The sequence below is a fragment of the Glandiceps talaboti genome, chromosome 1 (genome assembly GCF_964340395.1).
Source record: "Glandiceps talaboti chromosome 1, keGlaTala1.1, whole genome shotgun sequence".
Taxonomy (NCBI): Eukaryota; Metazoa; Hemichordata; class Enteropneusta; family Spengelidae; genus Glandiceps; species Glandiceps talaboti.
In genome coordinates, this window is record NC_135549.1 from 18,960,587 (window position 1) to 18,976,225 (window position 15,639).

Here is a 15,639-nt window from a genome sequence, read left to right on the forward strand (position 1 = left end):
CAACAGGAATACACAGAAGGACTTAACTGTGTGGCACAAAACAATAGGAAAACAAAATAAAATAAGATAGAATAAAATTCTCGCGGCTTCAGTTTGACGGAACTGGGTAAATATTAAATTTGCATGTATGATGATGGACATTTGACCAGTGTGCTCACATGGTCATTGATTTATTGCTCGTATGTTACTCAAATACATGTACATGCCTTATTGACATTTATGATCTGGGCCACAAAGGGGCGTTTGAAATTTTGTCATCGACTACCACTATTACCATTGGTGCTGACGTATTTCGTAAATGAAAAAAATGAAAAAATGAAGTTTTACACATGGCAGCTTATCGGAATGTTTGACGGTATTGATTATACTATCTTTATTCATACTGAATGACATTATACACTGATAAGTAGAAACGCAAATAAAAAAGCTATCCTGAAGTCAGTGGTGGGTGAATGTTCTTTCGGTGAGTGTCCTTCGGGCGGGTGTCCTTTGGGGGAATGTCCTATCCAAAACGATTCATCGGTGACGCCCATATCAGATCGTACCATAATCTGGCTGTTTCGTCTCTGTCACGCCGGGTCTCTCCCCACTTATCAATGACTGTGTCTCCGATTTTCTGTCAGGGTCACCCTCACCGGTTCTGCGTGTTTTAGTGGTAAATTGAAATTATTTTACATTAATTATCGTAACTTTGTCTACCGTATTTGGGAATTAACACCATACGCACGCGTGTATGTGTGTGTGTGTGTGTGTGTGTGTGTGTGTGTGTTTATGTGTGTGTGTGTAACTTGGAATTTTATAAATGATGTATCGTAACACACTGCAGTTCAACTGTCAGAGAGATGTCTGATGCCTCTAAACCGTTCTGCCCCTGAATTATTTTAACGATCAACAATACATTTTCTTTTTAATGAGTCAGAGTTTGTGTTATGAAATGATATTTAAATTAATAGATCAATTTCATATCAGGTAATAGTATGTGGAATACAGGAACCCAAACTTACAAAAAGAGGCATGGTAAATAATACCAGATTTAAACTGAATGCCTCCCGTAAGGGAATCACTAATTATGGAAATAAAATAAAAAAACTAAAAAAAAACTATGGTAACAGGCTTTGTTTTTGGACAAGCGTGCTTTCTTAAGATAATGTATGTGCCATATTATGCGGAATTCGAAGAGTGCATGATACTGCTCAATTACTGAATATCGTTCATTATTCAAAATACTCATTAAAAGGTAAAAGTTGTAGCAACAAACTTCATAGGACAGGTGCGTATTATTATGGTTGATATATGTATCATATTATACGAAATTTGAAGCTTGCATTTTTAAGATACAACGTAGTAACCTAAAATCAATAATTATGCAAATATTTCATAAAAACTGTATGCTATAGCACCAAATGTTATAGGACGTACCTGCTTTGTTGTGGTTAACATTATGTACTAATTAGTATTGAAATTGAAGTATTCAATCTTAAGATATAGCCTAATTACTGAAAATTATTAATTATGCAAATTATTCATTAACACTGAAAGGTACATCAACCAGCTTTACAGGACATGTGCGATTGTTATTGTTAACATGTGTACTGAAATATATTGAAATTGAAGTATGCAGTCGTAAGATATAGCCTAATTACCAAGAATAATTAATTATGCAAATTATTCAGTAACACTGAAAGGTACACAAACAAGCTTTACAGGACATATGTGATTGTTATGGTTAACGTGTGTACTGAATTATATTGGAATTGAAGTATGTATTCTTAAGATATAGCCTAATTACTGAAAATCATTAATTATGCAAATTATTCATTAAAACTGTACGGTGCATCAACAAACTTGATAGGACATATATGTTCTCTTATGGTTAACGTATGTACTAAATTATGATGAATTTGAAGTATGTATTCTTAAGATATAGCCTAATTACCAAAAATAATTAATTATGCAAAGTATTTATTAACGCTGTAAGATACATCAACGAATTTTATAGGACAAATGTATGTTGTTATGTTGAACGAATATACTAAATTATATTGAAATTGAAGTATGCAGTCCTAAGATATTGCGTAATTAGTTGATTTCATGAATATGCAAATTTCTCTAATTAAACATTAACAGATCTGTCTCAAAACCTAATCAGGTCTAGCTATTACCCTAAAGATTATAAATCCCAAATTTCATTACAATTGAGCCAGCCGATTTTTAGAAAATGATGACACAGACACACAGACAGATAGACAGACAGACGGACAGACAGACAGACAGACAGACACACAGACACACCTTCCCCTTTTAATACCTCCCGTACCCTTACGGGAGGTAAAAACGTCAGTCGACAAAACATAAAAGGCAAATTCAGTCACGAGCTTTCATCGTGAAAAGTATTCCCTTCACCAATCTGAGTGTCTCAATATGACAATAAAATTGGTGGAATTGTTCTCCTTGTAAATCAGTTACACATAGCTATATTAAACAAAATCAATCAATAAATAAATAAATAAATATTAATCGATCGATCGATCGATCTCAATCAATCAATCAATCAATCAATCAATCAATCAATCAATCAATCAATCAATCAATCAATCAATCAATCAATCAATCAATCAATCAATCAATCAATCAATCAATCAATCAATCAATCAATCAATCAATCAATCAATCAATCAATCAATCAATCAATCAATCAATCAATCAATCAATCAATCAATCAATCAATCAATCAATCAATCAATCAATCAATCAATCAATCAATCAATCAATCAATCAATCAATCAATCAATCAATCAATCAATCAATCAATCAATAACTGTAATGAATTCCGTTCGCTAAACTTTATCGACTTACGTTCCAAATTCTTCACCCTCCTCGATTGTTCCTGGTAGTTTTCGGTTTCTTGTTTCTGGTAGGAAAAAAGCTGCCAACCCGGCAATTACTGATGTACCACCCATTATAACAAATGGTAACGGGGTCCAGTATACATCCAATAGCATTACATACGGTGAGATAATAACGCCAACACCTGCACTCATGGCAGACACACCCATACCTGCATTCCTAAGAATAAAATACCTCATAGTGATAAATATTGCAATTAATCTCCACTCACCATTATAATAACCCCAGGGATATACATCAATCATATATATTCAACAATCAAAAGACATATTAACCAGTCTAATTCATTACAACCAATAACAAGTAAACACAAGTAATAGACAGAGACGTTTTAATATAGGAAACACAAGATACATATTCAGGCTAGACACAATGTAGTGTGTGCAAGCTGTTCATTTACAAATAATTTCACAACAGCTATAAACATTATACATTAATTAGGTTTCTTTGCAATTTATTAATTTACAAACATGAACAGGGTCTATGTTTTCCTATGGAATTGTTCTCCAAGTAGGAAAACATAATAAGGTTAGTTTGATAATTAAATAAATAGCCACTTTTTAATCCACACAGCTACTTTAAGATGGTTATGATATTACTCATTCAAAAATTTCGACAATAAAAACATACATTGTCCTTTAGTATTTTTTCCCCGAACGTTAATCCCAATGGGGATCATCGTCGCAAACCACAGCCTCTTTTACGACACCGTCGAAACGTGTTTTAAGAACAGGACTGAGTGTAGCGGAAGAAATAACAGCTCTGGATAAACTGATAAAGTTATTTCAATCATATAAAATACTCTACCATCGCACGTATTAAAAAAAATGCCATGGACAACTGAGATATGTCCGACCCCTGGCGGCTTTTTTTGTTGATCTTTGAGAGTAGAAAACACATATACAATGACAATGTACCTCGCAATTTTGTAGTTACGGCGTGCGCATGCGTCAGGGCGTTCAAATATCGTTTATCCCGTGGGCGGGCAACAAAAATTAATCTCAGGTGATATTCCTGACAGACATTTTTAATCTAAAGATCCTAACACTTATTGGCAGAATGATATTTCATTCGGACGCTTACATTCTAAACATCGAACCATTTACCGACAGCACAGTAACACACGTCCACAAGCAAGTCAACAAATGTAAGGTTTTACCTACCTGGCAACTGTAGGATAGATTTCCATTCCATATATAAAGACCATCGAATATGATACGGCAATACACATTTTGGCTACCATAGCTATGGCTACAGAGACACCAGGAATCCCTGAACAAAGAAAATGTATTGAGATCTTGTCTAAGAGAAGTTTTATACTCTTGTGTGATAGTAGGTATATGTACGTGTTATCCTTTGATTACAGTGTACATTGATGAAGTGAGTCATTTTAAAGAAAGCTAATTGAACTATTAGCTTAACCGGCACCATGGCTAAGGGGTTAAAGCTCTGGACTAGTCGGGGGTTATTGAGTTCGATGTAACTGGAAGCAAGGGATTTATGTGACCAGCTCAAAACCAGGCCAGCTAGGGAGAGTGTTATACATACTAGATAGGTAGGCTGTATCACTCAACCGTGTCTCACACACAAGACGAATTGCGAATGGGGGGGGGGGAGGGTTCTGTTGGAGCAATGACTTGAACAGATGCTGACGATTATACACACAGAGCCAATAGGTGTTATGCAGGGCCCGGGTGACTCCAGGACAGACTGTGAACTGGCTGGGAAAGTTTTGCAAGTTCCACGGCGACGTGAAAGAGAGCTTGTAATATGTCACGTGGTCCAAAAATTGAATGCAAATCTGTATTTGTATTACGGGAGCTATTATTCCTAGCACACAAAAGTTTTTGAAAAGGAGAAAGCTAAGCTGTAATTTTACATGATCAACAAGCTTACATGAAAAGGTATACACCATGATATTGATGTTATGTATGTAAATGTTTTAGGGAGTACTACAAGTTGACTTACGTTGAAGCTCACAGAGAATGAGTGCTACACCTGCAAAAAGTGACAGTCCACAAACTGACCAACGTCTATATAGGACATTCCTAAACCACAACATAATGACCAAAATACGACCAATGATCTCTACAAGTCCAGATAGGATGAAAGTTGTGTATGGGTTGTCTCCGATCTGGTCGGTGTTTAGAGAAATGCCGTAATATACGAAAGCACATGAAAACCTGAAACGGTAATTATATAAAACAAAGGTGTGAAGAATTGCATCGACTTAATATAAGCTTACATCCTGTTCTCAGATAGTTCAATTGTGTTTTCATTTACAAATTTAAAAGTAAAGCAGTCTTCTTTTAATTATTGATTTCGCAGAAACAGCAAATAGTACGTTTGCCATGATCTGACCACCTGCAATCTCGCATCCTACCCCGGCGCCATCAAACCAATCCATTGTGACTAAATGTGCTTCAGACGTCCTCGTTTTAACTGTACTGAGATTGCTACGGTGAAGTCTATACTTACCAATTCAAACACATCAGTAATGTCCTGAGTCGTAACTTGGGAGGTTTTAGAAGGTCTAGTAATGTGTACCTATGCTCACCTTCCTGAAGAGAAAAGATTGAAGAATCTATTATACTGACAGTGACTCACGGCTTGCTTGATACACAATGTTTTACGACCTTGAACTTGCAACATGAGTTTTGACCTCAGATTTAGTGTCAGAATAGCAGGTTTTAACATTAATAATTCAAAACCCGGAGGCAATGATCAAGCTCGAGCTCTGTCAGGTAAAAATAATATTTGTTAGCCTGGCGTTGCATTTGTAAGGAGAGTCTGTGCCTATTGCTGAATTTTGCTGCTTTTATATGTAATAAAGTTTGTAAGCTGATCAGCCATGATTGAGCAAGACGCATTAGTACAGAATCACATGAAAACTATTCGAATTTCTTTCTTGAAGTTTATGTCTTTCTAAATCATCTATGGTAATTACAATGCATAGCCTAATGTAGAGCTTGATTAAAAACATTTACGAAATAGACTATAAGGTAATCATTTCATAACAAATTAACAGTAAAATGAAATCTCAAACCTGTGGTAGACCAACTTCTTTTTGAGATTTCAAGTGCACTTCCTTTTCTTCCTCAAATATGTTATCAGGCAAGTTGGTCTTATTAAACCTAGCAAAACGCTTCAAGATTTTCTCACATTTGTCATACTTGTGTTTTTGCATTAACCACATCGGGGATTCTGTGATGAGACTTTTGAAAACGAAAAAAGGATCAATTTTGGTAAATTTTAAATAATAGTATAACATAAATACAAAAACACTACTTAGTGTACATGTGCAGTATCTTATAACCTAATTCTCAAAATATGTCGCCGAACATACACGTATGCTACATGCACAATTATGAAAATGAAGTAATAGATAACCACCGCAGCCTCAGTGTTTCTGGAATCGAATCCAGAAACACCGAGGCTATATACATTGTACAAAGAAGTGTTAGTATTTGTAACGATAAACATTTTATGCAAAACCAGTAAAATGACAGAACCCTATTCATGATGTGCGAGTGCATGTGTGGCGTATTTGCACGCCGGGTACTTGCATGCGATGTTCTCTGACGTACGACCGTATTCTTACGAGCTTGGTGAATGAAAGAGCGTAAGCATGATTCACAGTACACTCACTAGTACTCCCACTAACAGTTCATGCCTTTGATATACAACAAATTTCGAAAAAAAGTACTACACTTTGTGCAAATTTAAATAGGTAATAAAAAGTCCACGTGATTCCGTGGACATGAAACGATCTTGCGCTCATTTGCATACAGATATGCAAATGAGCGCGATTTTACTGAAGGCTCCTTACATACATAGAACCACTTACAAGATAGAGGGCAGAAATATTGCCCATGAAATGCCAACAATCAGATGCATTTTGCGCCAATCTCCGTTCAATAACCATCCAATGACTCCTAGTAAGATGTAGGAAATACTGAATCCGATATGTATTAAAATAATAGTGATTGATCTAAACCTCATACCAATCATTTCCAGCACTGTTAAAATGAAAGAAAAGGGCATTATAAATGATGAAGGCATTACCTTGGAACATTGGTCTGTAAGATACATTATGCCATACCATTCTATGAGGCTGCGAGCAAGCAAAGTTTCGAGAAGCCGAAAAGGGCTGAACAACACAGACGTGTCTTAGAATGTACTTGGAACACTGGTATACCGTTGCATTGGTAAAATAAAGACATGTATGGCAAAAATCCAGGGATTTACGAACGAACAATAACAATTAGTAACGACGACTACCACTACCACCTCATACAAAAAAAATGACATATTGAACTTACTCATCACTTGAGACGTTATGAAGAGAGAAATTGGAAAGACACCGAGGCAAAACTGTCCGATGATAAACATCGTGTAACTAGTTGAAAATGCTGTTCCGATCGCAAAGACAACAGAGATCGTTAAGGTCATAATATAAACGGGCTTCCTGCCATATCTACAGAGAAATAAAGAAAAAAACTCAGAGCAATATATTGAGTTCTTAATAAAGCTATCGACCTGTGTGTGCATCCGACACATAAACATTATGAATGACACCATTACATAACAGAGTTGATAAGATTGTAAACCAATCACGTGACTCAGTAAATCTTAAAATAGTTCATCCACAAGTTGAATTATGTATGAACAAGTGGAAGGATTGGTAAATATGTGTCTGGTACACATCAATCGACGAATCGACCAGTTAGTTATCTGTCAAGGAAATCTGTCAAGGAAACATGCAGTCACTTCATTATTAATCAAATAACCATCATGCAACCAACCATTTAGCATCCAAACAAACCGATTAGAAGTTTAGTTATTAGTAATGTTATGTGTTACCAGGTTATCGAATGGGTGAACATTTTTCTCGTACGCATCCATCGATGAATCACCCAACTAATTACTTAATTAACTAACTATGCAAGCACGCAATCAATAACAAAATAAGTAAATTACATAGATAAATAAACCAATAAATAAATAAATAAATAAATTAATTAATTAATTAACCCACACATCGTAACCTAGCAACCACACCCCCTCCCCTTGGCCATACTGGTAAAATATACAATGGACTATTTATATTCAGAATGTAGAGATCTTTGACACTTCTTACATGTCTGATAATTGTCCAAAAATGACACTACCAACTAAGTTACCAACTGGTAGAATGGATTTTGACAGTTGCTTCATCCAGTCCTTGTGACAAACCAGGTCATACTGTCAAGATAAAAAGACAACATGAAGCGTAGACTGACATTCAACAGACACTTCTTCAGATTTGATTTTTTCTGCAAGTTGTGAATTAAATGAGCAAGATAAGTTATCAAGTTTCGGAAAATAAAAAATAATAATGTGAATGAATGAATGAATGAATGAATGAATGAATGAATGAATGAATGAATGAATGAATGAATGAATTGGTAATACATAAGGAATAGAAAGGCATTTGGCACGAAATAAGAATGGCAGACAATACAATTACACTTACTAGAAGGTAGTATTACGAGTATATGGTTATTGCAGTACCATGTTACGAAAGGTAAAACAATACAATAGTAAAAAAAAGACGTCGATTTATATTGAATATAAATAAGCTTGATGTTTAAACTTGCATGAGCTGCAACTGGGATATTTGGTTTTTTTTTATCAAACAACACCAAAGATATGTTAGCTAAAAATTGTTCAGTTACTCATATGAGGACGTTGTACCTGTTAATGAAAGATTTTATCCGTTGATCGTGTAGTGACAGGATCACATCTTGAGCAAAAGCTGTGTTAATCCGGCACCCTGGTGGTTTTGCTTGCCTCGACACTCATATTTATATATATCAAATTCGAGGCACCAGGTAGGTCTTACACATTCACACTGTCACGTATTGTTTGACAGCGTTATTCGTGAATTGTTGCGTTTTATTTGTGCATATCCAATGTGTGCTGATCGATGGGAGACACTGATGTTTGGGTCAGTATCGCACATTGCATATTCATTACGTTTACTTTATACCATGTTATGTGCACTACACACGTTTACCTATATATAATTCAATACACACCATAGTGTATAAAATGATATGAGTAAGTCACTATATCTAACTGCACAGTTTCAAAACTAGTTAAGTTGCACCCAGTGAAGCATTGAATTTTAAATTTTCTACCATTTCCAAAACACAATGGCATCAGTATATCTTAGGTAGCTATGAAAATACCCAAATCATAGACATTGGCTCCAACGTCTATGCCCAAATTTATCAACAGGTACTTGTAATAAGATTCCAATGGTACACAATCGTCATACCATGATCAGACGTAATGTCAGTCTTTGGGGGAAAAGCAATTGGAGTGGTATTAATTCATTCATTCACAAACAGTTTAGACAGTCATTTGACAGACTATAAACACATAGCAAACATGAACTTGGACACTGTTTGAATTGTGGCCTTTTCCCTAAACTGTACATATACAGCATTTGATAAACGCTTTTTTTGAAACTCTATTGATTATTTATACCATGGTGAAAGTGCACTGTTTGACTCAGGACTGAACTATGGACTGTATTATGTATGAACTTTAATATATGTACTTTGCATATATAGTGAAAATAGCCCCCAAAACTGTATTAGTAACTGTATACATTCTCAGTCTATTAGACGTTTGACTTACATTTTTGGTAGGCTCTTAGCCTTCTTAGCTGTAATTGATGTGATATGATATATGTGATATGATATATGATATGATATGTTATTATATATGATATGATATGATATGATATGATATGATATGATATGATATGATATGATATATAATATGATATGATTGTACACAGTGTACAAAAATAGTAATGACGGCAAGAAGTGCGAATGAATTAATAGTAAAACTTCTGACCTCTCCCTCCATCCTGATTTTATCTTATTCTTGTTTGATACATCTGTAATCCAGTCTTACCTCAAAAACAACAGTGTTTTCATACCAAGTCTTGTCGTAAACCCATCCATGATCACAACTTAGTGTAGTGTCGCTACGGGGGAAACAAACGTCGGCAGATACTGATTGTGACACGTTCACGTCGTATCTCTTGCATTTGTTCCAGACAATATTATTGCCATTAGTGATATACGGAATCGTACAATTCTTTACTGGGGAGACATCGGTATATGTTTGGTTGTTGAATACTCTACAGTAGTGGTCAGCTGATGCACTGTAGAAGGTGTTGCCTAACATGTAGAAGGAATTACTGCCCCCAACGATGAGGAAGAGGATACATTGAAGTTTTTGGTATCTTCCAAAATTTCCGACAGTTGCAATAACCTCCTCGAACTGTTTCATAACGTCAAGCTGCTGTAGGAAAGTAAAGAAACATCATCCTACATACAGTAATGTCGTTGTTGTATGTATGTATGTATGTATGTATGTATGTATGTATGTATGTATGTATGTATGTATGTATGTATGTATGTATGTGTGTGTGTGTGTGTATGTCTGTCTGTCTGTCCGTCCGTCCGTCCGTCTGTCTGTGTTTGTCTCTGTGTATCTATGTCTCTCTGTCTGTCTGTAATGGTAAAGGCTAAAATTGATCAGGTTTTGGAATTCGCCATGAATATTACTGAGCTATTTACATAATAAATGGTTTTCGGTAATTAGACCATATCTTTAAGAATACATGTTTCAAATTCAATATGACTTGGTCCATACATTAATTTCAGTAATTAGACTATATCTTAAAAAGCACTCTTCAAATTCGATGAAAGTTGATACTCACTTCAAACAAAACTAATCGCATATGTTATGTTGCATTCCAACAACTATTGTGTGTACAGTGTAGAAACGAAAATTTAAAGACTTTGCCCTGATGAAGGCATCTATATATATAGATGCCTTCATCAGGGCAAAGTCTTTAAATTTTCGTTTCTACACTGTACACACAATAGTTGTTGGAATGCAACATAACATATGCGATTAGTTTTGTTTGAAGTGAGTATCAACTTTCATCGAATTTGAAGAGTGCTTTTTAAGATATAGTCTAATTACTGAAATTAATGTATGGACCAAGTCATATTGAATTTGAAACATGTATTCTTAAAGATATGGTCTAATTACCGAAAACCATTTATTATGTAAATAGCTCAGTAATATTCATGGCGAATTCCAAAACCTGATCAATTTTAGCCTTTACCATTACAGACAGACAGAGAGACATAGATACACAGAGACAAACACAGACAGACGGACGGACGGACGGACAGACAGACAGACATACACACACACACATACATACATACATACATACATACATACATACATACATACATACATACATACATACATACATACATACATACAACAACGACATTACTGTATGTAGGATGATGTTTCTTTACTTTCCTACAGCAGCTTGACTCGCAATCTGAACTATTTTTCAGATCGAGTATAATCCGATTAGACAGGCGCTAATGGGAAAGTACAGAAACGTCCACCTCATCAGCATAAAAGTACAGAATTGAACTCAATCTGAACTATAGTACGGAAAGTGTCGTAAACTGTACTATTTTTTCTACTAGTATGATGTATCCTGTCAAGGTTGAAAAGAAGTGTTTTTCTTCCTTATGCAAGGAGTCAAGTTGCAAAATTGATGCTGTAAATGTCTTGATATTTTAACTATTTCCTTAATCCTCATATAATAGTGCATACTATGTTTTAAAACAACGTCAACGTGTTCACTGTCCGGCATAATCGAGATAATCGTACTTGAACTGCCCCCGAGCTAATATCAGGCTAATGTCATAGAATGGGGTCATCAACTTGAATATGTGTATGTCTGTCATCGATGTGCACTCAACCTTTGATATAGGACAGACATATACTGCTAACAATATAAAATTTGGAAAGGTGAGATTGACTGTCAATTTCATGAATAAAACATGTATCTATCAAATTAGAAGGACCGTTATAAACGTGGAAGTATTGTTTGGTATCAAGTGAAAGTGGCAAACAAGTCAAGGTTAAACATCGGCTGCAATGGAAAGCAGTAGGGTTCGAAGACCTTTTACAAATATACCTACTAGTTATCTCTTCTAAGTAGACCTCACTGTGCCCGTTATCCTACAGCTGTCAAGTTCACTTCGTATATGTTCAATGTCCCGAGTAATAAAACCATGACTGTCGTACGTCATACGTCAACGCATAGAGGTCAGGATTGGTGCATGATCATGAGTGCATGTGGAAGTTTTCTCGAAAGAGCCAACTGTAACACGAGAACACAGTGGTCTACTTTATAATTGTGTTTTCAAGGACAGTGACCTTATTTACTGCATTGATATAGAGACGTGTGCAGAGGACATTCTGACTTCATAAGTCACAACTGGTACCATTCTCGTTCGTTCTCGGAGCACATACTTCTAGAGAGTGATTACCATTATCATGATTATGGTACGCTGCGAAATAGATATAGCTATGTGAAGCCCGCCCTCACACAACAGAAATGTACTATGTTTAGATTGTAGCCGCCATTTTTACCTCCCGTAAGGGTACGGGTGATATTAAAAGGATAGAGGCAGTACATGTCTGATTAAAAGGGAAATATCTGTGTGTGTGTGTGTGTGTGTGTGTGTGTGTGTGTGTGTGTGTGTGTGTGTGTCTGTCTGTCTGTCTGTCTGTCTGTCTGTCTGTCTGTCTGTCTGTCTGTCTGTCTTTGTCATCATTTTCTAAAAATCGGCTGGCTCAATTGTAATGAAATTTGGGATATATAATCTTTAGGATAATAGCTCGACCTGGTTAGGTTTTGAGCCAGATCAGTTAATGTTTAAGTAGAGAAATTTGCATATTAATGAAATCAACTAATTACGCAATATCTTAAGACTGTACACTTCAATTTCAATATAATTTAGTGTATTAGTTAAACATAACAACATACATTTGTCCTATAAAATTTGTTGATGTATCTTAGAGCGTTAATGAATAATTTGCATAATTAATTATTTGTGGTAATTAGGCTATATCTTAAGAATACATACTTCAAATTCAACATAATTTAGTACATATATTAACCATAAGAAAACACATATGTCATATCAAGTGTGTTGATGCACCATACAGTGTTAATGAATAATTTGCATAATTAATGATTTTCGGTAATTAGGCTATATCTTAAGAATACATACTTCAATTCCAATATAATTCAGTACACACGTTAACCATAACAATCGCATATGTCCTGTAAAGTTTGTTGGTGTACCTTTCAGTGTTAATGAATAATTTGCATGATTAATGACTTTCGGTAATTAGGCTATATCTTAAGACTGCATTAAGTAGTATCATACACTCTTACATACATTAACCTAAGAAAGCATCCTTGTCCAAAAAACAAAGCCTGTTACCATAGTTTTTTTAGTTTAATGAGTTATTTGCATAATTAGTGATTCCCTTACGGGAGGCATTCAGTTTAAATCTGGTCGTTTACAGTTTGTTTAAGCTGTACGGACACTGTTCCAGTGAAACCAGCAGGTTTCCTGTCTGTTTGCTAAATTACTATTCAGTAGTTTTCAGTGGAGTCTTGCCAAAGAAGTAAGAGCTCTTTATTTTTGTTTTGAAGCCATTTCATACACTGTAACTTGCTATTTTGAACATATTGCTAACTACCCAGCAAAACCATGTGACTTGATACTTTAGTGAGATACGCCTCTTACACGTGATGTTGTTCATCATACAGTATATCAATATGAACAATCGCCGTTAAGTACTGTTAGAAACTGTGCCAAATTAGTGAACTTAGACAGCATACTTTAGGATATTAATGAGAACTCTAAATATGGATCAGTTTACCGTTTGTAATGAAGACATTATCAGTATTTGAATACAACGAGTAACTCGGCTATAAATAGAACTTGAAATCAAACACAAGTGTACCTGTTACTTTGCAAACTCGTAATTCCGTGACTACGTTGTATTTATGTATCTTGAAAGATATTCTATAGCCATACATATTTGCTATGTAGTTATGGACACTTATGGATGGCCATACTAGTTTATGCATATGTTATGCAAATGTTCATGTTCCTATGAACAGAAACTTACTGCCTGTATATTATACTTGTTACTATTTACAGATCGAATAAAAACCTTTTATACGGTTTTCAAGACTCCTCTGCCTGTCATTTGATTCACTTTCCTTGAGGGTCACACCATAGAAAATCGAAAGTCTAGGAAGATGAAATTACACGAGACACTCCGTAAATTAAAATATCAGACGATGTTATGTCTACTACAAGTCGAATGTTCAAGTTGTTGACTTAGTAAATTTGTTAGAAAATTGAAATTGCCTCAAAATTATTTTAGATCCCTAGTTTATTTCATTCATCATTAAAATTTTCCAGGGTTAAAGCTGTTAGACACTGGAATTATTTATAGTCAACCTCAAAAATCCTTTTTTTTTCTTTTCTTGTGTGCATTTCCCAGTCATTATTTTTCTGAGATTTTGTGTAATTTTTCATAACAGTAGATTTTTTAAATAAAATGGTGACTATGGTACAAAAGTACAATATCTTACCAACTTTCTGTGTAAAATGTGAGACATCATATGAAACCACTAACCGCTTTATTACATCGCTAAAACAAAACTGCATAGTGAAGAGCTGAACAACTTCTACATGTTACCAAAATAAAAAAATAAAAAGAACAGCGGAGCTATTCTGACCGATAGGTCACTTGTTAAAATTTGATGTAGACACTGGACATACGTACACAGAAAAGACACAGCGAGAGAGGGGTGAAAAAGGAGACACGAGAAACATCAGTGGAAAGCGGGATGGTCACTGAAAACACTGGACATCGCGTAGACGTCTACTGACTGCTCGAGCGCTCTCTTCAACGTTGGAAGCGGCATCTTCTGATGTTCATAAATGCTTAGCATTTGACAGTTAATGTCAACAATTTACTCTGTTGGACAGATCAGAAGTTAGTGTGTCTTAAACACCACACGAAATTGTAACAGTGTGTAAAGCAGGATGCTTTGAAGACCTCACCTCCGACTAACGCATCTTTTGATGTGTTCTGTGTTAGAGTAAATTGTAGCATAAAACGTCAAATGCTAAGGTCTTATGACCAGGATTCAGTGTGTCTCAAACAAGGATTGTGTGTGTCTCAAACAAGAATTGTGTGTGTCTCAAACACCCAAATGCTAAGGTTTTATGACAAAAAGTGTAAATCGTAATTTCACACAGTATATCTTTATTTCTGTGTTATGCCGTCAATATTGCTAACGGTTGCAGGCTTTTACATGTAATATTTAACAGAAAACTTGTGAAGGCCTGTAATTTTCTTCACATTCCCACACCAGTTTGTTTATGTATGTACATGTAGCACCCTCCTTGCGCGTGACATGTTGTAATGTAGTCGGGCTCAGCCCTTCGAAATTTGGGATCGTAATTGGGTCTTGTAATCGGCACAGATCTTCTGACATACATGTTAAGCTTTTATGACCACTCAGTTTGTGACTTGTTGCATATTTTATTTGGACTTGGAGTAACAAAATATTTGGTATTTTGATAGCAAACCTATTCGTTTGTACTAGGTGTATGTCAGATGTATTTTTTTACTAAAACATGGCATTTGTAATGTAAGCATGTTTTATGTTTCCATGGAAGCCACTCTCCAATTTTAGATAATCTTAGATAATCTGTCTTACAATGGAACACTGGTCTAAGACGCCATGTG

At 35.3% G+C, this 15,639-nt stretch overlaps 1 protein-coding gene across 1 annotated transcript; it reads right to left on the bottom strand.

Moving 5' to 3' along the window:
• Positions 1 to 327: 327 nt before the first annotated feature.
• On the bottom strand, positions 328 to 10,792 carry LOC144440122 (organic cation transporter protein-like). Its single transcript, XM_078129389.1, has 11 exons — positions 10,691 to 10,792; positions 9,877 to 10,269; positions 8,048 to 8,151; positions 7,230 to 7,384; positions 6,755 to 6,926; positions 5,969 to 6,122; positions 5,386 to 5,468; positions 4,876 to 5,090; positions 4,071 to 4,179; positions 2,857 to 3,066; positions 328 to 640 (listed from the first exon to the last, which is right to left on the bottom strand). The coding sequence occupies exons 1-11, from the start codon at positions 10,709 to 10,711 to the stop codon at positions 535 to 537; spliced, it is 1,722 nt and encodes a 573-aa protein (XP_077985515.1). The 5' UTR covers positions 10,712 to 10,792; the 3' UTR covers positions 328 to 534.
• Between the last annotated feature and the right edge of the window lie 4,847 nt (positions 10,793 to 15,639).